At 56.0% G+C, this 23491-nt stretch overlaps 2 protein-coding genes across 4 annotated transcripts in view; one reads left to right on the top strand and one right to left on the bottom strand.

Moving 5' to 3' along the window:
- Positions 1–73: 73 nt before the first annotated feature.
- On the top strand, positions 74–7214 carry GZMM (granzyme M). 2 transcript variants are annotated; one of them, XM_038384327.2, is made up of 6 exons: positions 74–838; positions 1608–2075; positions 2591–2747; positions 3799–3943; positions 5521–5778; positions 6766–7214. In XM_038384327.2, the coding sequence occupies exons 2-6, from the start codon at positions 2015–2017 to the stop codon at positions 6916–6918; spliced, it is 774 nt and encodes a 257-aa protein (XP_038240255.1). In that variant the 5' UTR covers positions 74–838; positions 1608–2014; the 3' UTR covers positions 6919–7214. The 2 variants fall into 2 exon arrangements, with proteins under 2 accessions (XP_038240255.1, XP_043358579.1); XM_043502644.1 differs by lacking the exon at positions 74–838 and having other exon boundaries at positions 1515–2075; positions 2594–2747.
- A 751-nt stretch (positions 7215–7965) lies between these two features.
- Positions 7966–23491, bottom strand: part of APC2 (APC regulator of WNT signaling pathway 2) — a 47589-nt gene continuing 32063 nt past the window's right edge. For both annotated transcript variants that reach the window (XM_038384250.2, XM_043502679.1), the window contains exons 10-15: positions 22669–22764; positions 22129–22268; positions 21599–21676; positions 20824–20940; positions 20265–20479; positions 7966–19282 (exon numbers count right to left, since the gene is read on the bottom strand). In XM_038384250.2, the coding sequence (XP_038240178.1) occupies positions 13621–19282; positions 20265–20479; positions 20824–20940; positions 21599–21676; positions 22129–22268; positions 22669–22764 (6308 nt within the window). In that variant the 3' untranslated portion in view covers positions 7966–13620. The remainder of the gene's footprint in view (positions 19283–20264; positions 20480–20823; positions 20941–21598; positions 21677–22128; positions 22269–22668; positions 22765–23491) is intronic.

Here is a 23491-nt window from a genome sequence, read left to right as displayed (position 1 = left end):
ATGAGCTTTAGTCTCAGCTCTGACCCTGGCAAAGCCCCCCCCCCCCCAGTCCACCAAGCTTTTCGTTGGCTGTGTCTGCCTGGGTAACTAACTGGTCCTCTCCCAATGCTTTGCTACACTGATGCAGCTCACACCAGGCCCCTTGGAGCCCTGTCTGTACTAGCCGTTCCTGGTGCGGATACCAACAGATAGCGATGTCCCTAAAACTGCTGGTGTAAAGTAGGCCTGTGCCTCAATTTCTTTCCATCTGTGAAATGGGTGCAACAATGCTTGCCTGTTTTGAAGTGGGGGGGGAGGGGAGTTGTTTGTGATTTCATTGGAAGTTGTAATAACCCCTAGCCCTTATTTAGTGCTTTTCAGCACCAGATCTCAAAGCACTTTACAAAGGAGGTCAGTCTCATTATCCCCATCTTGTAGATGGGGAAACTATGGCATGGGGAGTGACTTGCCTGAGTACACAACTAGCATGCTAGTGGAAGAGCTGGGAATAGAATTTAGGTCTCTGGAGACCCAGCCCCTTGTTCTGTCTGCTAGCTAATGGTACGGAGTGTGGCAGAATTGCAAAGTACCATGGACCTGAAAAGCCTGAGCACGTTCCTTCAGATCTCTGCTCGCACCTGGGCGTTGGCTCCATCTCAGTGTGATCACGGGGTTGTCGTTCTCCCTGCAGTTAGACTCTTCAGTGAGCATTGGGTGCTTATGACCTTGGGTTTACGTCTCAGAGAGACAGCAGCTCAGCTTCGGGAGAGACACTGTCTTATCACACGCTACAAACATCGACACAGCTTCTTGCCTGGGCTGGGTGCCGGGGAGGAGGTCAAAGATTGCAGTTGATCACGTAAGTTTCAGAGTAGCAGCCGTGTTAGTCTGTATTCGCAAAAAGAAAAGGAGTACTTGTGGCACCTTAGAGACTAACAAATTTATTAGAGCATAAGCTTTCGTGAGCTACAGCTCACTTCAAAGGATGAAGTGAGCTGTAGCTCATGAAAGCTTATGCTCAAATAAATTTTAGTCTCTAAGGTGCCACAAGTACTCCTTTTCTGATCACGTAAATGGTTGCGAAAATGAAGGTAGTGGCATATCTCTTTGTCTTGACAAGGTCCAGAGCTGTGCAGTGGCTGAGAGTTGGTGCATGGGTGTGACAAGGTGACGGCTTGGGCAATCGGACGCTACACTACAACCCTAGCTGGATCAGGGGAATGGTTCCAGATTTCAGGTTTCAGAGTAGCAGCCGTGTTAGTCTGTATTCGCAAAAAGAAAAGGAGTACTTGTGGCACCTTAGAGACTAACAAATTTATTAGAGCATAAGCTTTCGTGAGCTACAGCTCAGGCCCCAGGGCCTGTTTCATCAGCTCTTTGTGCCTAAAGATGCGATCCTGATGGAGGAGTGCAATAGAAAGGGAGTTAAAAGTGGCTGGAAACTGCAAGGGAGCAGTTTACATCTCTTACTTCTGTCGGGGCGTGTGGGCTGGAGGATTCGGCCATGTGGTGCGGGGGGGGGTGTTGAGGGGTAGAATGTTACAGAGCAAACAAAGATTGGAATCTGGCCCCAAAGTGTTCAGGAAGCATGTAATGTATTCGACTTGTTTTTTACCCTCTCACTTTAGACCACTGAGTTCCTGTTTTCATAACGGTAGCAAGATGAGCCCATCTTCTCTCCCGGTAGCCTTGGCATGTTTCAGCTGTTGGCACTCAGCATCTTCCTCCCTCTGAAACGTTTCCCAGCCCCGGCGCAGAAACACTTTGCTTTCAGCGCCATCAAGTTTTCACAAGTGGTGAAGAAAGACTTGCCGTGGCTGTGGGTGTGACAGCAACAATGTCGGCTGCACGTCCTTTGCTCTGCAAACCTCACACCTCTGCCCCAACCACCCCCTGAGAGCGCTTTCTCCCATTGCTGCTGAGGAGATGTGAACGCGCTCAGGGAAGGAGCGGGGTATATAACTGAGAGTGGAAATGCCCCCTGACAGAAGCGGTGGGGCGACGACGTCCGCAGACGGCTCAGCGTGGCAGCAGCATGAAGGCAGATCAGAAATTGCTCTTCCTGGTGCTTCTGTTCCTCCCCATTGGGAAGGCTGGTGAGTGGGTGATCACGTGGTGCCAGGGAGTGGCAGGGTGGCCCGGTGGATAGGAGCACCGGGCTGGGAATCCGGAGGGCTGGATTCTATTCCTGACTGCCCCTAATTTGGGCTCAGCTGAGCTACTTCTCTCTCTCTCTCTGCCTCAATTCCCGCATTGGTGAAGAAGTTTACCTTTCTCTGAAATTTCCAGTATCAGCAGCTGTTGGAGCCAGGCCTCTGGACATGATGGGTCAATAGACTGATGGTTTAACATGGCTGGGGGGGAATCCGGGTCTCCTGATTCATACTCTGATGCCCTGCCCATTGGACTGGAGTTAGCTACTTCTGGGCTTCAGGGCTTATACACCCAAGGGCATAGTTGGAGCAGCTGGGACATGGATCGGTTCCAACATGGTAGTGCTAGGATTCGAACACGCCTCCCTTTCCAGGGTTTGGGGTGAGAATTGTCCCCTGCATCTGCCTTGCTCCCCGGTTCCTGTGCACTGGGGCACGTCTTGCTTCTCTCTTTGCAGCAGGCCAGCTCCAGTCTTCGATCATTGGGGGACGCGAAGCATTGCCTCACTCCAGGCCCTACATGGTGTCTATCCATCTCAAAGACACTCCCTTCTGTGGGGGAACCCTAATCCATGCGCGCTGGGTGCTGACGGCTGCGCACTGCTATGCCGACCCGTGAGTACAGAACCCACCCTGGGCTGGTGGGTTCCTGCAGATTAGGGCCGGAGGAGCAGGCTCCTAGCTCGGACGGGGGGAGCAGGCTGTTCTGGTGATTTGCTAGGTGAGCTCAGCCTTCTGCAGGGGTTGCTCTGCTGTTGCAGGGACAAATAGTGAAACCCAGGTTTAAGAAATGCCAGAGGAAAAGCCTTGGTGCCAGCCCAGGAGGAAAAGGGCCATTGCTTGCTGTCGGAATCTCACCAAACCAGCAGAGCAGCAAACTAAGAACCCTGAGGGTCATTCAGCGTGGCAGGCGCACAGGGTCAAGGTCATGAGGCGTAAATGGGGGGACTGAATGCAATTGAAATCTTTCCATTGCCTTCTATAGGAGGCAGACCAGGACCCTAGAGAGGAAGGGAAGGTCTTGTGGGTCAAGGGCAGGACTGGGAGCCAGGACTCGAGTTCTTTCTCCAGCTCCTCCGTGGTCTTGGGTGAACCAGACAGGCCACATATTTCAAAGGGGACCTCCGATTTGGGGTCTGTGAGGCCTGATTTTCAGAGGCGGTTGAGAGCCTCCAGCTCCCCTGACGCCCACTGGAGTTGTGGGCACTTAGCCTCTCTCAGAAGAATCTGGCCCAAGGGTGCATCACGGGCTGGGCACCCCAAAACCAAAGCACCCCAAAGTGGCCTGAATGGCCCTTACCCTCAAAGGTATTTGGGCACCTAACTTCCAATGCAAATTAGACACCTAAATACTTTTGAAGAACCTGGGCCAACGTGCTTGCTTCTGCATTCCCAGATGAAACTTGCTCAGCTCATGGGAGGCGTCTGCATGCAGAGCCCGTCTGCCCTCAGCACACCAGGGGCATGACAGGAGGATCAATGGTTGGGCCAGCATCACTGGGGTCGTGAGTCAAGAGCTGGGGGAACATGCTCCACCAAAAGGCCGACTTGCTCCTCTGACTGCAGGCTTAGCTTTGTGCCTCCCCGATGGGGTGTTTCCATTGGGATAGCAGGGTGTCCGCAGTGAGGGTGCTAACACTAGTGAGGCTTTCTTTTTGTGTCTCAGGAGAAAGGGTCGCATCAAGGTGGTGGTGGGTCTCCATCAGCAGCCCAGGAGAAATGCCCAAGTGCCGAAGTTCAATGTCATGGAGTTTGTCCCGCATCCTTCCTACAACCCCAACACCATGGCCAATGATATCATGCTGCTCAAGGTTCGTGGGTTTGCTAGAGTGCCATGGGCTCCAGTCATTCTAGCTTCTGCTACAGGGGGCCAGTCCTATAAGGCGGCAGCGCCTGACCATGTGGCTAGGGCAGTGGAGTGGGTTCAAATCCTGGCTCTTCCTGTTGTGTGGTCTTGGACAGGTCAAGTTGCCTCTGCCTGCCTCAGTTTCCCCCATCTGTAAAATGGAGGTAGTAATAGTCCCTAGCTCTTATCAGTGGATCTCAAAGCACTTTACAAAGGAGAGCAGAGTTGTCAAACTCCTTTTACAGATGGGGAAACTGAGGCACACGGAGGTTAAAAGTGACTTGCCCAAGGTCACCCAGCGGGTCAGTGGCAGAGGCAGGACTAGAGGGCAGGTGTCCTGAGTCCCAGCCTGTGCTCTAGCTGCCAGGCCATGCTGCTAATGATATCAGTATTTCTTTTGTGGATGGAAAGCGCTGTGTTAGGACCCTCAGAGGCAAGCCGGGGCATTCAGCACTGCATAGGATTTACTCCTTCCTTTGTTCCTCTATCTCAGGGTAGGTGGAAGGTTGAGTGGGGTGAAGGGGGGATGGGAGGGGTCTCTTTGGAGGCCTCTTCTGCTGTGGCTAGAAAGGTGAGATTCAGAAGTGACAAACTGCCTAACCCTTACAGGAAATCTTTAACGCTAGCAGGGCTCTCTAGCCAGTCTTGAGTCATCTCCGCTCACGCCCTTGCCTCTGAGGTGCTGGTAGGTGTGCAGCTGGCCTTGCTTTCACTGAGGGGTAAAGTTTTTCCCCGGAGTCTGGCCTCTAACAGAGCTAAGGATGCTTCCCTCTGTCCCTCAGCTGCTTCCCAACAGCTAGGAATTCTCATTCCTCCCACCCCTTCCCACCATCCCTCAGCTTCTGGGCCTGCACAGTTTCATCTAGGGCCGGACTGGGAGCTTGGCCTCTCAGGAAGCAGCCTAGAAGGTGCAGCCTGGGTGGTGAGTGGGCGGGGGGCAGACACGGACTTCAGCGAGTCCTAGATTCTGGGCTGCTCGAGGTGGGACTGGTGCAGCCTTTCATGGGAGTTAGAGCAGTCGCCAAGGCACCTGGCCGCCTAGGGGCTGCCCTGCACGCCCCGCACCAGTGTCTGCAAAGGGGGGCAGTGCATGCTGCCCCTGTTTGGGGGAATTCTCCCAGGAACCCTGTGGCACAAAGGGGCGTTAGGAGAGGGCTGGAGCCAGGCCCCTGGCTGTTAGAGACTGGCCAGGCTTGGATAGTGGGGCTCGGTCTCCGTGTGTTTCTCAAACCACCTTGCGGTTGTGGACTCCGTTGCTTAAGACAGACCATCTCCCCATCCCCCCTACCTAGGTTACTTTAGAACTTGGTGATGAAAAGAGTCACATTTGGGCTCTTTGTATCAATGGCACAAAGTCACACACACACCCCCGGCCCCCAGCGAGCCCAGAACTGGGCCGTAGCCTGCAGGAGAAGCCGGAGGCATCTCTACTGAGATGGAAGCAGCTCGGGGGACCGCAGTGGTGCTAGGGCTGGGAACCTTTCTGCAGGCTGGTGGAGTCTGTCCCCAAGGCCTGACCTTGGCTTTCGCTCCTGCCTGCAGCTGGACAAGAAGGTGGCTTGGAACAAGGAGACGAGCTTCCTCCCGCTGTCCAAGAAGAATCCGGCCCCGGGGACGACGTGCAGCATGGCTGGCTGGGGGACTTTCAGACCAAAAAGCAAGCATTCCCAGGTCCTGCGCGAACTCAATGTCACGGTGATGGACAGCAGGATGTGCAACAACAGCCGGTACTGGCATGGCGAGGTCACCAGCACCATGATGTGCATCGAAGGGGTCGAGAAGGACTCTGCTCCCTGCAAGGTGATGGCTTAACAGCAATGCTGGTCTGGAAGGGGCTGATGGGGAAGAGTCTCCAGCTGGCTGTATGCAAGGGGGATGGCCTCGTTGCCAGGCCTGCCTGCTTAGCTGTCTGTCCTGGAGCATGTGTGGAGATGGGAGCACCTAACGGGGGGCCCCAGATGTAGCTAAGATACAAAAGAACCCCGGGAAACATGACAGACACTGACAAGCATAGGTATCGACTTTCTGATTTCCCTGGGGATGCTGGCTCCCTGCTCTGCCCCTCCCCTGAGTATGCTCCGCCTCTTCCTGCTCCCCCCCAGTGCCTCCTGCCGATCAGCAACGGGCAGGAGGCTCTGGGTGGGGAGGGAGAGGAGCTGATTGGCAGGGCCCACTGCGGGGTGCTGAGCACCCCCTATCTTTTCCATGGGTGCTCCAGCCCTTGAGCACCTATCGAGTCGGCACCTTTGCTGACAGGGATGCCCGGGGGTCTAGCCATGTGTTCTCCCTGGGAATTGTGTCCAATTTTCCATTCCTGAGGCTTTGATCCTTTTTGGCAGGCGAGGATAAGTCAGGTGCAGGGAGCTGCTGGCCAGGGTCTCCCCAGACCTTTGAAGCCCTTGGTGGCAGGCTTGGCAGAGAGGCTAAAGACTGAATGGGCCATGGAGATTTGCCCCTAGGTCAGGGCCGAGCTCCGCTGGGCATGTGTGTGGGACACTCACCCTACTTTGTACCCGTTCTATGGAGAGAGGACTCCGGTCTCCAGCGCTGTCAGTCAAGCCCCTTTTACCAGCACAGGCTTTGGTGCCAATTGTTGGTTCGCTCCAGTCCCAAATAACCCTCGTGCCTGCCCTGTGCAATGTGCCCCACTGCCTCTATCCTCTCTGTCGCTTGGTGCCACCGCCTCTGTGCCCACCCCTGGGCCCTTCCACGCTCCTGACCCTCACTCCCAATGCTGCAAGGGGCCCTCCCAGGCTAACAGATGCTGTGTACTCTGTGCTGTTGCAGGGTGATTCCGGGGGCCCTGTGGTGTGTGGCAAGAAAGCAGCGGTAGCCGGCGTGTTCTCCTTCACAGACGACAACTGTGTCAACATGTTCAAACCGCCCATCGCAACGGCTGTCTTTAAATACAAGACATGGATCAAAAAATATCTACGTTAGGGCCAAGCCCTGTGAGTGCATCCTCTGAAAGCTTGCCTGTCCGTCTCCCCTTCCCTGTATTGACTCCTAGTGGCTTCCCTATGCTGCCCAGGTTAGAGATCGGCTCGCTCACCCGGCCGCATGTGCCTCATCCATCCATCTGGGCGCTGCTGGTTCAAACCCCCGCATGACTCCCACGCCTACTTGTTCTCTTATGGAGGCTTCAGCTCTGTCCTTCTCCCTCTCGGGCCTGGCGTGCAAACTGTCTGCCTACGTCATGCTTCCTGCTGCTGATTTGAAATAAAAGTGAAACCTCATCGGGTCACGTGTGTGTGTTTGTCTTGGGGGTATCACACTGTGGCTGCGCTGGCTCCAGCTGACACCACAGCCGTGTCTTGTAACTAAGCTAAAGTCTTGGCCAGACCAACTTGGTGTTGGAAATTGGAACTGGGGTAAGGGACAGCTGGGTGGTGAGCAGCTTCCCTGCCCTGAGAGGCACTTACTGCCTCCTGTAGTGATTACAGAGAGGAAGGAGCCTCTGAACATTCCCCACATCACCTCCCCGGGTTGGGGGAAGCATCTACACTCCCTGGGAAGCCCAGCTAGCCCTCGAGAGGTGCTACACAACCCCTGTGTACTGTATGTGGGATTATAGCTGGGTTCAAAGCTGAGGTTTTCCCAGCTCCGTGCCTGGTCTCTCTGGCCAGAGTATCTGAGCACCTGACCACAGCCATGGTGTGAGAGGTTAGTATTATCCCTGTTTTATGGCTGGGGAAACTGAGGCATAGAAAGCGGTGGGAGGGGGTGTATGTGTTAAAGTTGGAAATTAAACCCAGATCTTCAAGCCAGTGCCTTAACCCTAAGTCCACCCTTTCCCTGGTGAGCAGGCCACTGTGCCTTTGAATCACCAACTCCTCAAGCCAGCAGGGGAACCAACCAGCTCTGTTTATTAAATGAAAACCCCTCCCTATCCCCTGCTGGCTCTCTCCTCCCCCTTCCACCCCTGGCCACCACTTCCAACTGGCCATGCAGTCCTTTTTAGCAGGGTGGAAAAATAAAGAGACCTGCTTCCTATTTACACAGCTTTAATTTTAATACTGTCCAGTGCCCCAGTAAAATAACATCCTTAATACGTACATACAGCAGGTAGGGGGTGGGGGAAGAAACCAGTAGCAAAAAACAAGACAGCTCAACACCCAGCGCATTGCTTGACAGAAGAGGATGGAAGCTGAGGGTAACAGTTAGGGGATGCTAGGCTAACAGAAAGCACAGCTGGGGTGGGGGGGTTGTGTTTTAAAGTTAAACAAACAGTTACTGCAAAAATGGTGAGGTAATGCAGGCTTCTCCTGTTACTACAGGTGGGTTGTACCCTGAATTAATTACAGCATTCAGACTGGATGGTGTGTGTTGCTCCTGAGGGGGAAGTTTCAGACTCTTTCTTTCCCTGGGGGAGGAGAGACAAGACCTTTGCTTGTTTAACCCCAGCACTGCAGCCCCTGAGCTGGCTGGGAATTTGCCACCGTGCCAAGGCTGAACCTTCAGATGGAGCTGCCTCCCTGGGTGCTGAGTTTGCCCCCGCCCCCACCTCATACCCCACTGGGGTTGTGTGAGTGGCGATGTCCCAGAGAGCAAGGTGGTGTGTATCCTACACAGCGGGATGGTATGGGAGCGGGGGCTTAGAGGGGCTGGTTTGCCCCCACGTTACAGCCCAACCTGTTCTGGCATGATGCAGGGGCTGTGCAAGGCCATGCAGCAATCATTCCTGGGGGGAGGAGAGAAGCTGCTAGAAATGCTGGGGAGCCAGCCTCTGTGCAAGGGGATCAAGGCTGTTGAGTGCCACAGCTGGGGTTGGAGTGGTCACATTGGGTCCTACGGATGCAGCACCTTGGCGGGTGGCTGGGTCCAGCAGCTGCTGTTTGAGGCCTTGGGCCACCACCTGTTTGGAAGAGGCGAGGCGAGGCGGGCGGAGGGTAGGAAAATTCAAGCCACGACACGGGTGCTGAGGCTGGAACAACCACCTGCCCCAGCACCCTTCACTTGAGATGATGAAGCATGAGCCCCTGGGGCCATCAGAGACCTGAAAAAGGCCCATCACAAGCTAAAGTCCCACTTCTAGGCAGTGCAGCAATTGGTCCCTAGGGTGGATGACAGCACAGGGCCTCGCTGCTCCAACTAGAAACTCTTCTAGCTGCAACGAGTAGGGCCGTGTCCAGCCTGCGCCACTGACGGCCCCTCGGGGTTGCCCCTGACAGCTGCATGACAGGCCCCACAAGGGTAAGGTCCCCCTCCAGCAGCCCCATTCTGCCCCTGCTTCATTTTTGTAACACAACAGTTGCAACACATGTGACTCAAGCCTCTTCGAGTGCAAATTAACCCACCCCTCCCCAGGGAGAGAGAAGCAGGAGCATTAGCCTACATATAGATAGTGAGGCAGCTGGGGGCAAAGCAAGTGGCCTCATTCAGCGCAAGAGGCAGGCCCCAGCTGGCTCTTTTTGGCACCCTGGGTCATCGCTCAAAACCGTGTAAAGCCCAGGGGGAAACTGCTGCGGTTCCAACTTTGTGGCATTTCACACCCAGTGTGCATGGGTGCAAATCACCACAGCAGCCCCAGAGCCAGCCAACCCCAAACCTGAGTGAGGTGGTTTTCGCTGTGCAGCTTTGCAGAGCAGGGCCTGGCTGACAAGGCTAGCAGGCAGGACCCAAGCTGGGACCGCTGGCTATAGGGGACCAGGACCCCAACCCCTACACTTCCCCTGCTTGCACACTGAATGCAGACACCATGAAGAGCACAGCACCAGGGCAGGCCTCTGCTTTGAGCACTGCTTCAAAAATGCCCAGATAAAGGGGGGAAAAAAACCTTATGAGGGAACTTCCCGCTGCAGAATGCATTAAGCAGCTGCTGGGGGAGAAGAAGTCTAGGCTGGCCCTCCTGAACCCTCCTTACCCCACACAGCCCATCCAAGGGCTGTTGGGGGGAGCGCGGGGCGCTGTGACATGGTGGATTTAGTCCAGTTCTTAGTGGACCCATCTCCACCTCATAAAAACCATCTGTGGCACTGAATGGCACCACCCCCACCAGGGCAGAATGGGGCCCATCTGCCAGGCTGCCTGTCCACTCCAGGCACATGGAGCAGTCCATGCCCAACCACTGCCCTGCTCTGTGATCGACCGGAGCCTTTCACCTGCAGGGCTGTCCTTTCGCCAGGCCTCAAGTCACTCAAAAATATGACACATCTGAATGGCCCAGAAGACTTCTGCCTAGCTCCTGAAAGCAAAGTCATGAAAAAATGAAATTTTTTCCCATGAAAAAATTCTAAAGAAACAATATTTTGCAGCCCTTATTGGTGATGCATTGTCAGGTTTCCATCACGTTTTTCTGTTTTGAGAGGTGTTTTTAATCCAAAACTGGAATTTTGTTGTGGGAGGGGGTTTCGGTTGAAAAACTGACAATTTTGGCACCTTGAGGACTCAAAATGTAGGAGCCAAGGGCCTTTCACGCAGTTCCAAAATGGGGTAGTTAGATGCACAAGTCCCCTTTGTGAATGCCAGTCTCTTATTCCAGACTAAAAATGTGGTGGCGCTGTTGAACTTGCCGCACTTCCAAAGTGAATAAGAGTGTCCATCCGTGGTGGTCTTCCTGAATAGCTGTTCCTGAGTTGCTCCAGGTGTAGACAAGCCCTTATGCTCCTAGCCACTTAGACACTTTTGAAAATGCCCCCCCCCCAAGTGTTTGAGTACCTTGTGAGACTCTCACTCTCCATTGGAGCTGGTAGGTATCTGACCCCCCATTACCATATCACCTTGCCACCTTTAATCCTCATAGCCCTGCCTCCCAGGGAGGTTATGTCCATATTTTACAGGTGGGGAAATGAGGCTCAACGAGGGCCAAGGTCACCCAGGGAGTTTGCGGCAAAACAATCCTTGATGCCAGCTGTCCACAGTCCTAAGCTAGAGCCACTCTGCCGGCCTTTCACCCTAAGGCTGCAACAGCGCCGATAGCTCTGCTCTGTCCTTGTTCCGACCTGCACTTGCCTACCCCACTATCCCCTTCCTGACCATCATCTCCTGTTTCTACAGCATATCTTAGGGTAGGGGTCATGTTTCCCCAGCTAGGTTTGTTCAGAACCCGGCCCAGTGGTGCCGGGTGGGGGCTGGGGCTACTGCTGTATTACGGGTATTAAATAGCTATCCTTATCTTTCATTCAAAAGCGTCCCAAAGCATTTTGCACAGCACAAACTAAATAGTGGCCCCTGGGAAGTCAGTGACAAAACTTACATAGGCTTCAATGAGACCAGCATTTTACCCCGTACAATGGCATCTTTATATGCAAGTATCTTCATCTGCCATTGAAATAAAGCCACTTCTGGGGCTGAACATAATGGCTTCTTTCAACAGCACACAGCAATGCTGCCAGCTGTGGAAATCAAGCTGTGCCCTGCATCCAGCTGGAACACCTGGATAATTCTAGGGAGGCGGAATGGAATAGCCCACCTTGGAATCGAGCCATCATGACCTGGTAAGAACACCTGCCTCTGTCGTAAAGACCCTGCACTTTGTGATTGCTAATGCAGAAGGATCTGGGAGGCTTGCAAACGTCTAGTGCTTTGGAACCTACCATACAATTATTATTCAGCAGATTTAAAAAAAGAAATCTGGCATTCTGATTAATTTATAACACTCTTGAAGGAGAGCAGGCTCTGGCCAAATTGAAACCCTCTGAATCCCTCTTTTTTTAAACATACCACTTCACCCCTACAATATGCCCTCCTGATCATAGGAGCCACGTTGGCAGTTTCCCTCTGAGCTTTTCACCATTAATCAAAGCCAAATCTGACCATGCTGGACAAAACCTATAACAACAAAGCCCAAACATGTGGTAGGCAACCCCCTCTGCTCCCTGCTTGTGATCGGGCAAGGCCCTGAAACAAACAAGGAGTCCCAAGTCCCAGTGTACCTATAAAGCACAGTATCTTTGCGGGCAGGAATGGGGATGGAGAGAGAAACACGCCTCTTTCTCTCTCTGTCTCCTGTTTCCCGCTTGCAAATCAGGAAGTCACTCCCATGCCACAGACCTCAATGGTGCGACAATGGCGTCAAACCACAAGAATCAGGACCATATTTTTAAGGGGCAATTTTCACTCCATGCTTCCCACTCCATGGCAATTAGTCACCCGATGAGCGACTCTCCCTCAGAGGCCAGGCTCAAGGGGCACTGGTGCAGACCTCGCTCCTTTCCTCACATCTCACCACAGCCTGTGACTCCCTCCCACCCTTTGCCTGGGCGGCACTGAAGAGCAAACCGGACTAACAACCGAAGGGGGGCCTCGAAGCTCATTAGGAGTCGCCTGTGGCCCCACCGTTAGTGCAAAGCCTGCATAGTGGGGCTGAGTTTACAAAGAGGATGAATGGCATAAATCAGCCTCCCCTACCCAGACCTGTCCCCCTGGCCCACTGAAAAAACAAAAATGGCCTTTCCTTTCTCCAGCTCCTTGGCGTTGCCCTATGTGCTGCAAGAAGCATTTCCATAACAACCCTCCTCCCTTGGCAATAATAAGGTGTTGCTCTGCACCTCCCAGACACTGGGTGACACCCAACGCAAACACAATCCTGGCAAGTTAGTCATTAGCAGATTAACCAGTCACCATAATTACAGGCCTCGCGCTGCGCAAATGGCTGGTTCTGTAACGGAAAAGTTCTGCCCTTCCTCTGTTTCCCATTGTAGAATCCTCCCCAGATCCCCTCACCACACCCCTCTCCCGCTCTGCCTTTGGTCCATAGGTGGGTTTCCGAAGGTGTTTCTATAAATCAGCTGAGATTATTTGGATATGTGGATATTAGTGCGACATGTGAGACAAAGCATGCAGCTGAGACCTAAGATTAAGGCTTTTGCTTGAAGCATTCTTGGTGGTTGGGTTTATTTTTTTAAATAGAAAGAGCAGCAATCCCAGTTCCCTTTGAAATCTCGACCTCCTGGGAGAAGTTAGAGGGACCCCAGTGAATCAACGACCCCTGTTGGTTGTCCTCCGATCGAAAATCCCAAGTGTGCTTCAATGAAAGCGTGGAGACAATGGGTCTACAGCCCCTCCTGGCATTGGACTGTCCAGGAGACAGCAGGTCATGGGGGGAAGTTGGCTGATTGCTGCTTCAAAGTTCTTCAAAAACTGTGAACTGTGAGGCCTTCAAGACATCCCACAGGCTCACTGCTAAAGTTCATCCCTTCATGCAGGACACCTGTGGCCTTCTAGGCTCCAAGGATAAAAATCCCTCTCCTTAAACTAGAGTGTATGGTGATCAGACATTGCAGCAAAGACATTGGCACAGCCATCAACAGATCATCATCAACAGAACACAGATGTCAGGGGAATAGGGGTGGGCGATTACTTGGTTCTTTCCCAGCACCCGACAGTAAAGGTTCCAAAGCTCCATTAAACAAAAAAGAAAAGGCGGAGAGAATAAAGGAACAAATACTTGCTTTTCTCCAGGTGTTTCGTGTGTGTCTCAATCAAAACTGTCCCAACCCTCCTGGCCAACAGTTACATCAATGCAAAAGTTCCTCCTTGGTTTGTTAAGCTCGAGAAAACAAAAACGCTGCTGCTTCTGTCTCTTTATGAACGAGAGTTTTGTCCTCACGGAGGTGCAGTAGAGAGAGTGCCTGGGGCTTTGTTCGTTTTTTAATATACTATCACCAAAGTTGAGGTGTTCTTTGCATTTGCAATAGCGGCTTAAGCTGGCATTTTTTCAAGCGATTTGTTGTTGATCATTGGTGCTACCATGGGGCTGGGAACATAGTTGAAGGGAGTCACCCGGGCGGATCTACTGGGGGAGCTGTGCCTGCTGGAGGGGAAGCTCCCAACAGAACCAGTTGGCCCTTCATGGCCGAAGGAGATGGGCACAGTGCCCTTGATCGAAGTCAGGCACTCTGTCTCGCTCTTGGGCATCTCCCGGGTCTCCAGCGTTGGAGAGGTGCTGGAGTTGGTCTTGGTGGTGGGGTAGTCCTCAGTCTGCACTACAGCATCACTGGTTTTCCTCTGGATGGGGATCTGGGCATTGGGGGTCTCCTCCTCCAGGGTGCTGACCAGAGGCAGGGCTGAGGAAGGCAGGGTACTTTTGAGGATGTGTGGGATGTCTTCGTCTCGGATCCTTCTCCAAGTACCCTTCATCATCGCCATCTGCTGCTTGTCCTGCTGCCCCGGGTTCCCCACCTCAGGATTGGGGGTCAGCTTGGAGGCCTCTTGGCTCTTCCTTCTCCTGGCTGATGACTCGGACCAAGAGGACAGGACGGAGGACGGGCTGCTGGTCCTCTTGATGATGCTGATGTTGGGGGAGGAGGAATACCTCTTGAAGGGCTGAGGCAAGGGGGTGTTGGTCTTCACAGGCAGCCGGGAAGGGCTCTCAGAGCTGGTCCTCCGAGGAGGCCTCTCACTGGGAGAAGTTTTGTTGTTGGCCGGGGTCCTTGAGATGACTGGCCTCTGGCCGGTCACCACTGGCTTGGCCACCTTGAGCTCTTCGCACCTGGAGGAGCACAGAAACACAGCTGGGAGGCCTGGCCTGCTTCTCTTGGGGGAAGCGTTCTGAGACAGCGAGGACATGGGCTCGCAGGAAGAGAGCTCGGAGCGGTGCCTCATGATGAGGCTGGAGGATTCCTTGATGAAGGTGAGCTGCCTCAGGAAGCCGGACCGGTCCGACTCGCTGCCGCTGGACCTGGCCGAGGACATCCGCACCAAATTGAGCCGGGCAGTCGGCAGGATGCCTTTCCCATTGCCTTTCAGCTTAGGGCTGCCCACATGCTCCTCCAGCACCGGCATGGAGCTCCTGGCCGGCAGCATCTTCTTGTTCGGCTTCTGCATGAAGGGGATGCGGACGGGGGATTTCTGGGTCTTGTGCTGCTTGGTGGCTGGGGATTTCTGGGGGGGCGCTTTGGGGATGGAACATGTTGGGGAGCTCCTGCCCACCTGCTTCACCCCCTGAGACGGCAGCTGCTTGTTGAGCTGGGAGGGCGACGTTAACTTCTTCTGGGTGGCCTGGGAGGGGGTGGAGGTCCTGGAAGAGCCCGAGGAGGGGGGCTTGGTGATCCTGGCGGGAGGGGTGGCGCTCCTCTTGGGCAAGGTGAGGTCGGCCATCTCCGAGGCCTTCCCCAGCCTGTGAAGGCTCTGTGACCTCTGCTGGCTCAGGGTGAGGTTTTGGATGGTGGCTTCGGGCTTAGTTGTGGCTGTTTTCTGTGGGGTGGACCTGGGGCTTGGGGAATCCTTCACTGCGCTGGGCATGTAGATCACTGTCCTGCCTCGGAAGACCACTGGCAAGTTCGACATTGGCTTCTGCTGGCTTACATTTTTCCCGGCCCTGGCATTTCTGCCCCCAACGTCCATCACTTTCTTGCTCTCCTGAAAGGCCATCGCATGGTCTCTCTTCTCCACCTCGCGGCCTACCCCACTCCTAGCCCGCTTCTTATCCTTCCTGTCCAGGGACAGCTGCAGGGTGGGGCCAACAGACAGCCCTGACACGAAGGAGAGGATGGAGTCAGACTCTGAGGAAGGCTCCCTGGAGAGGGAAGCTGCAGCCTGATGCAGCCACGTGACGATGGAGTTGGCGCCTTCCTGGATGGCCTTCCACTCGACACTGTCCAGGTCCGAGCCTTTGTCTGACAGCATCTCGTCCGCTGGATTGTGCCTTGGCTCCGGCTTCTTCTCCTTGCTAGTGGTGCTCTTGGGGTTGGCACCTTTCAGCTTCTGCTTGTGCTCGGCATTCCTGCGCCGAGCAGCGTGCCGCCTCCTCCGGGGCAAGGCAGAGCCGATGCACTTCTGCAGCAGGTCGTCGTCCGAGGTGAAGCTCAGGGAGCTGGGGGAGCTGCCCCTCTCTTTGGCTAAGGCCCTGGAGGCCGCGCTTTCTTGCATCCGGCTCAGGGTCAGCTGCCTGTTGGCCTTGTACAGCGTTGTCCGCTCCTCATAGTCACAGAGCTCAATGTCGCTCAGGGAGCTCATGGAGGAGCTGAGGGAATAGCAGGGAGGCGTCTCGTCCACGATGAGATTGTTGTGGAGTTTGGCAGCCATCTTGGTTTTGGCCTGCAGCAGCTGCCTGGAGCTTTTCTCCGGCTCCTTCTTAGGGGCGGTGCTGCTCCAGCGTTCCTTCTTCTGAGCCTGGGCAGGGCTGGCCTTCCTCTTAGGCAAGTCTCTCCGCACCTCCAGCAGGTCGTCAGAGTCATTCTCATAGAAGCAGTAGACGGCCTCCTCGGTCGGCGTGGTGTGGCACAGGGATTGAAAGGCCATGCCCCCGGGGGCACTGTCCTCACAGGGAGCACCCTTCCTGGGGGGGACGCCTTCCGGGAGGGCCCCCTCCCTGCCAAAGTCCAGCTCCAGGTTGGGTCCATTCTTCAGGGGAGGTAGCCCTCTCTTCATCTCAGCTGCTTGGCCCCTGCCTGTCTGGACAGGGCTGCCATGTCTCGACCCGCCCTTCTGCTCGTAAGCTGCACTCATCTTGGTGGGCGTTGAGGAGTTGGAAGCTGCTTTCCTGCCTGGCGCAGGACTCAAACTCCCTTGCTCATGGGGTGCTTCCATATTGCGCCCCACCGGTGACCCCGACACTTCCTTCCTCTCCAGCCTCTTCCCAGGGCCACGCTTGTGGTCAACCTCCTCTTTCAGGGAGTACTGGAGGGTCTCGTCACTCAAGGAAGCGGCACTGGAGAAGTTGATGGGGGTGCCTTCTGCGGAGTCGGTGAAGGAGTCGTCATCCTTGAAGAGGTCCCGGGCGGCAGGTCGCAAGTGTTTGGGGACGCCCCGGTGCGAATGGGTGGGCACCAGCATGTAGACTGGCATGTGAAGAGCCTTTTTGGTCTGAGGAGTCAAGACCTGGCTGGGCAGGCCAGAGACAAGGGAGGTCTTGACCTTCCTGAAGCGGGAAGGCATGGCCGAGTTGATGCATTCCTTCAGGATCTCAATATCATCGTCTGAGTTGAGCTCTGAACGCTCCAGCTTCCTCTTGCCCTCCCCAAATCTCTCTTCCCGCCTGTCTTCCTGCTTCTCGTGTGCCACAAAATTCAGGCTGTTCCTCTCGGGGAAAGGTGGCATAAGCTTTAGTTCCACGTCCTTCTGGATGTAGTGCTCGTGAAGGGGAAGGGCACTTAGGCTGGAGGCGCAGGAGAAGTTCTCATTGGGTTTCTCCACAGTGAAGTAGATCATGGAATCCAGGTCTTGGGGCAGCTGGAAACGCTCTTTGAAATCCGTGATCTCCATGAACTTCTTGACGTTGTTTTCCCACTGGATGTTGAACTGGCTGGTCTCCTTCTCCGGCTGGGGTCCCAGTTCAAACAGGGGCGTCTTGCTGCGGCTTGGGGGCATGGTCTGACCGGGGCTGTCCGGCAGCTCGCTCGGGCTGATGGTGCCACTGATCATCTCACTACAGGGGTCGCTCTGGATGGAGCTGGCAATGGATGGGCTTTCAAAGCTGCCCAGGGAGCTGACTGAGCTACACCGGCTCATCACCAGAGGGGTCTCCTGAATGTAGTTCTCGGAGGAGCTGGATGGGGTCAGGTCCTCATGCCGGGACGGGGAGGATTCCCTCAGAAAAATCTTGTCACGCTTCTGGAAGGGGATGGCGATGGGTTGGGAGATCCCTCCTGGCGTGGCTGGGCCCATATCCGCAGCCTTCATCTTCTCCTGTTTCCTATCGCAGGCCTCAGCCTGCTCCACATCACCTTCGGTCTCGGCGCCCGCCTCCACCTCGATGATCTCCAGGGAGGACTCGCTGTCCACCTCATTCTCACTGTGGCTCTGCCCATCCAGCACATTGTCAGCGGAGGAGAGGGAAGAGAGGGAGCTGCATCGGGAGAAACAAATGGGGGTGTCCTCCACCGCGTACTTCTGGACTGACTCCTGCTCCACCGGGGCCGGCGTGTGGGCAGCCAGCTTCTCTGGGATCCTGCTCAAGTTCTCGGCCGTCTGGAGAAGCCCTGTGGGGAGCCAGGCTTGCTTCCGGCCTGGGAGAGTTGGGTGGTAACTAGCACCCGAGAGCCCCACAGCGCCAGGGGCCGGGCTGCTCTTGGCCAGATTTTCCAGCAGGGGGACATGCTGGTAAGAAGGGGAGAGTTTGATGGTGTGGACCTGAGGGTCGGGAGAAAGCTCATTGCCCGGCTCCTTCTTCCACTCAGGCTCCTTCTCAGGGGCACTGGGGCTGGGGAACGTCACTGCTTTCTTGGCTCTGTCGTGCGCATCTCTCGGCTCCAGTTTCTCCGGTTCGCCAGATTCTTTGGCCTTGACCCCCGGCTGCTCCATCCTCTCAGGCCTGTGGACAAGGATGTTCTTCAGATCCAGCCTGCTGGGCCGCTTCTGGTGTCTCTGCAGCTCCTCCTTGTAATCTAGGAAGGAGGCCCTCGTGCAGGGCTTCATGTGTTCCTTGGTGCAGTAGCCGTCACTGGTGCTGCCGCTGTTCAGGCTGTCGTTGGACAAGCTGGTGTAAGCCTTCTTCAGCCTCAGGAGGGTGTGGGCCCGGCTCAGGTTCTCCCGTTTCACGAAGCTGCTGGCATCTGAGAGGCGGCACGGGGAGCAGGACTGGGCCCGGGCCTCGTGGACCTCATCGGAGCCGTACTGCCAGTCAAGGCAGTGGTCCTCCGAGCTCAGGCTGAAGCTGTCGTCCGAGGATGTGTGGAGGGTGGCGATATCCTCCACCAGCTTATCAATCTTGGCCACTGTGGTGGAGATCTTGTTGGCCAGCTTCTCGGCCACCAGTGACACCTCATCCTCAGGCGCCGGCAGCTTCTTGGGCTCGGCCGGCTTGCTGCTCTCGTCCTTCTCAGGTTCCGGGCCCCTCCTCTGGGCGATGGCCCTGGGCAAGGCCTGGCCCTGGAGGAAGGAGGAGTTGAGGAACATGGAGAGGATGGAGGCGTTCCCGGTCTCCGCCCCCGCCGAGACAGTGGGCACCTCGTCATCGTCGAAGCAGCCGGAGTCGGAGGTGTAGTCCTTCGCCAGGCTGTCCATGTGCCTTGGGGGCTTCTTGAGGCTCTGGCTCTTCAGACTCTGCTTCTCCATGGTGTCGAAGGCCTCCGCCAGGTGCTTAGCATCCAGCTCGGCCTCCAGCGCCTTCTGCTTCCTCATGTAGAGTGAGGGCATGCAGGAGCCCGGGGAGATGACGGTGGCGTCCTTGTACTTGAGGGGTCGATTGGTGAGCAGGTTCCGGAGGGCAGCGGCGCTGCCCATGGCAATCATCTTGTGCTTGGAGTGGATGAGGTTGCGCAGCATGCTGACCGCCCCCAGGTCCCACAGCAGCTCCTGGTCTCTGGGGCTCCGGGCGGAGAGGTTCCAGAGGGTCCCGCAGGCGTTGCTGACAATGGTGAGGCTGTGGGATTTGAGGTGCTGCAGCAGGGTCTGCAGGCAGTTGTGGTCCCGCAGCACTTGCCTGCAAGACATGGATTGACCCTCCATTGGAATCACCCCACTTTGACCATCAGAGAGTTAACAAACAACAACACTTTGCCCTTCTCGGCTGCCCCCCGTCAGAGGATCTCAAAGCACCTCAAAATCCTCCAATTGATCCATCCCCGCAGCAGCCCGATTCTATGGGGGGGGCAGCTGAGGCATAAAGAGGGGAAATGACTTGCCCAAGGTCACACAATGAGTCACCAGCAGAGCAACCCAGAAGTCCTGACTCCTAGCTCCCCCCACAACCCACTGGACCCTGTTCCCCTCCCAGAGCTGGGACTAGAACCCAGAAGTCCCGACTCCCAGCTTTCCCCCTGCCCAAACCTACTGTACCCCACTCCCCCCTCAGAGCTGAGAACAGAACCCAGGAGTCCTGACTCCCAGTCACTTCCCCACTTTGTGCCTCCGTTTCCCCATTGTAAAATGGGCACAATGAGCTTTGCAAAGTGCTTCAGGATCTTCTGGCGAAAGACCTGACGAAGAGCACACAGTATTTACAAAACCCGAACAATCAATGCAACATTCCCGGGACGGTAAGGTTCCCTGAAGCACCGTGAGTCTGTTCTATGGGGGAGGCACGCACCCCGGAGGGGGTACTCTAAGCTACCATGAATAATATTAGCATCTCATCAGGGACAGCCAACAGTGACAGCACATCTTGCTGCCCTTATATTCAGGGGCCAGAATGGATCCAAGGTAGCTGAGAATGACCCACAGCCCCTCCAGATCCCGCCCACTGACCAGAACAGCGCTTTGGGGTTGGGGGAGCTTGGGAGCAGTGAGAGGATCAGATAGGGTGACCAGATGTCCCGATTTTATAGGGACAGTCTTGATTTTTGGGTCTTTTTCTTGTATAGGCCCCATTACCCCCCATCCCCCTGTACGATTTTTCACACTTGCTGTCTGGTCACCCTACGATCAGAGCTGGGTGTGACAGCTGCCCTCAGGGTGAGGCTGACCTGTAATCCTCCCGGGTGGCAATCAGGCTGGACACGTTTCTCAGGATGCCTCCTCCACTCTCGATGATGGCCAGCGAGTTGCTCTGGCACTTGTAGGTGAGGGTGCTCACCAGGAAGCCCAGGGCACCCTGCACCAAGCAGATGGCGACTTTGTTCTCGGTGCTGTGAGCGGACAGGTTCCAGAGGGCGCTGAGGACACTCTTCAGGGTGGATTCCTAGCCAGGATAAAATCACCATCAGCATCCCTCTAGTGCAGGGCCTCTTTAACTGCACCGGCATCATATCTGTGAGTGCATCTGCTTTGCACGCACACCCCGCCACCGTTTGCACACTCACCGTACGCATGCTCACTCCGTGCATGCCATCGCCACGTTTGCAGATCCAGCTCACTGTACACATGCCATCTCCTACGTACACGCTTATAGCGAGCATGCAAGCCATCACCTGCTCTGTGCGTGCAAGGGCAGCATTTGCACATGCAGCTCATTGTGAGCATGTAAGCTGCCCCCCGTTTTGTGTGTGCACACGCAGCCCAGAGAGCAAGGCTCGCGCCTCTTACCTTGGTGGCCCGCAGGGCGCACTGCATCAGGCCGGTGACGCTGCCAACCTCGCGCAAGATCTTCTTGCTGTTGATGTCGGCCCTCCAGGAGAGGTTCCGCAGGATGCTGGAGACCACCTGGGGGGAAGAGATGAGGATGTTCACACACAGGGCGGGACATGGCCAGCATCCCGTGCTCAGCCCACCTGCTCCAGGCAGAGCTGTCAATACAGGACTGGAGCAGTTTGGTCACAGCTCAGCAGAGGGCAGCGTCATGACCCTCTTTCAACCCATCCACCCTGCCACCCCCAAAGTCTCCCGGCCCCCGCTCCTGTTCCAGCACCAGCTCCTCACTTGGCTGCCCTCAGCAGAGGGGATTTAAGGGCAGCTCCTGGGCCCCTTTGGATGATCCCAGGGCCTGCCGTGGAACAGCCAGGAGGGATGAGCAGCAAGGACTCAGCCAGCCTGCTCCAGCAGGAGCAGGAGCCGGTGAATCCTGCACCCAACAGCACACGCTGGTCCTGGTAAAAGGCACCAAGTCAGGGACCGGGCCGGGCTTTGCCCTGCAATACCAGGCAACCTCGCCATGCACCACTGGGCGCCAAGCATGGGGTATCCAGAGTTATCTCCTCTAGCCATGCACCTCACCACGTGTGAGCGCCCCCAAGGCACGTGAGGGCCTGGAATAACCCAGGCCCCGTCAGTAGCCAGCTCAGGTGTATGCCATGGCTCAGTGCACATGGGCATGAGCGTCCAAGCGTCTGCAACAGCCCCTGGGGAGCCAGTGTCCGCCTACCTGGTGCAGCTCCTCGCTCTCGGAGGCCAGCTGGGCCACAATGGCCTGCATGCAGCCCCGGCGGGAGGACAGGGTCGCCTGCCAAGGGGAAGAGATGTGTGGGGGTCAGATCCTGCACACACACACCCTCCAGTGCAGCCCACAGGGGCCCCAGAGCCCCTACCAGCGCTGGAAGGGACCACAGCTGGGTCACCCAACTCCCTGAAGCTTAGAGCCAGCTGAGATCATTGCTCCCAGGCCCCTTCCACACCCCACCCCTGGCTCCCTTCCCTGACTTCTCCCTCTACTCTCCAGGCTCCTTCATCAGTCGCATCCCCACCAGGACCCCTGCTCTGGCTGCATACCCCTAACTCCCCTGTTCTGCCCTCACCCCCAGATCTCTGCTTCCCAGTCCCTGCCCCTGGGTCCTCACTCCCCTCCTTCTGCTCCCCCTGAGCCTTTATATCCCCTCCCCCCACACGCCAACCCTGGGGTTCCTGCCCCATCTTCCCCTGACCTCCCTCCCTCCTCCCCAAGTCCCCCCCCCGCACCTTGTTCACCACGTCCCCGAAGGTGAGGTTGGTCAGCGCCATGCCAGCATATCTCCTCAGCGCCAGGTTGAGGGGGTCGCTGGTCATTTTGTGCATCTCATAATCCACCTGCAGCAGCTCAGCCACGGCCTGGAGACCACCTGGGGGACAATCAGGGTGCGGGCAGGGGGTTACAGAAATGGACGAGCCCAGCCAGGCACTGCGGGGGGGCAACCCCCCTCTGCCCCCCGCTCCTCTTTCTACCGGTGCCTCATGCCTGGACTCTGCTGGTTTGTCAGCGAGGGGGTGGAGCTGGGGGGTCCCATTGAAAAGGAGCCAGGGTGCTGTATTCCCAGCCCCCTCTCAGGTGTTCCCATCAGGCACCCACCCCACTGCCAGGCTGTGCCATGCAGGAGGGGCTTGCTCTGCCCATGGCATGGGGCACAGCAGCCCCGAGGGACTCTAACCCATTGAGTAGTGTCTGCACTCCCCGTCCACCCGGGGATGGGGGAGCAGAGCCCAGATCCCTCTTGCGAGCTTTCCCCCCTGTGCAGGGCTTACCCAGCTCATTCATGGCCCGCCTGTACTCCTCGTCGAAGGAGAGCTTCATGATGGCACAGGTGGCCTGGCAGATCTGCGGCTCGATGGGAACTGGCACTGCAAGGAGAGTGGAGGTGAGCAACGGGCCACGCAAGATCCCAGCCCAGCCACAGATCAGAGATGCTCGGATCCATTAGCCGTCGGGATCCCCAAATCCCAGCAAGGGAGGAGGGGACGGGGCTGTTTTCCCATCAGAGAGGATCTGTTTTGCTAACTGGACCAACAGACTCTGTATGGCCAGTCCGCCTGGGGATCAGAACCAGGGGAGAGACACCTGTGCTTAACCAGGCCCTGCGCGTGCTCCCGGCACCCCTCCACCATGCGTGTGCACCTCACACACCTGTGTGTAGCCACGCCTGCACACACACCTTCACTCACAATCACACATGTGCACTGACCCCCCCACACCTGTAGGTGCACACACTCAGCTGCACACCAACACACACACACACCAACACAGTGTGCATACACACACACCCTGATGCACACCATGTGCACACACACACACACTCAGCTGCACACCGTGCATACACCCACCCACACACTGAGCTGCATACCGACACACACCATGTGTACACACACTCAGCTGCACACCGACACACACACACAAACCCTGACACACACCATGCACACATCCACCCACACACTCAGCTGCACAGTGACACATATCGTGTGTTAACACACTCAGATACACACCGACATACACCCCGAACACATACCGTGTGCGTGCACACACACACACCATGTGCACACACACACACACACACCCTGACACACATTTTGT

The sequence above is a fragment of the Dermochelys coriacea genome, chromosome 25 (genome assembly GCF_009764565.3).
Source record: "Dermochelys coriacea isolate rDerCor1 chromosome 25, rDerCor1.pri.v4, whole genome shotgun sequence".
NCBI lineage: Eukaryota > Metazoa > Chordata > Testudines > Dermochelyidae > Dermochelys > Dermochelys coriacea.
Note: the sequence above shows the minus strand (reverse complement) of the source record. Positions and strands in the feature narration are given on the sequence as shown.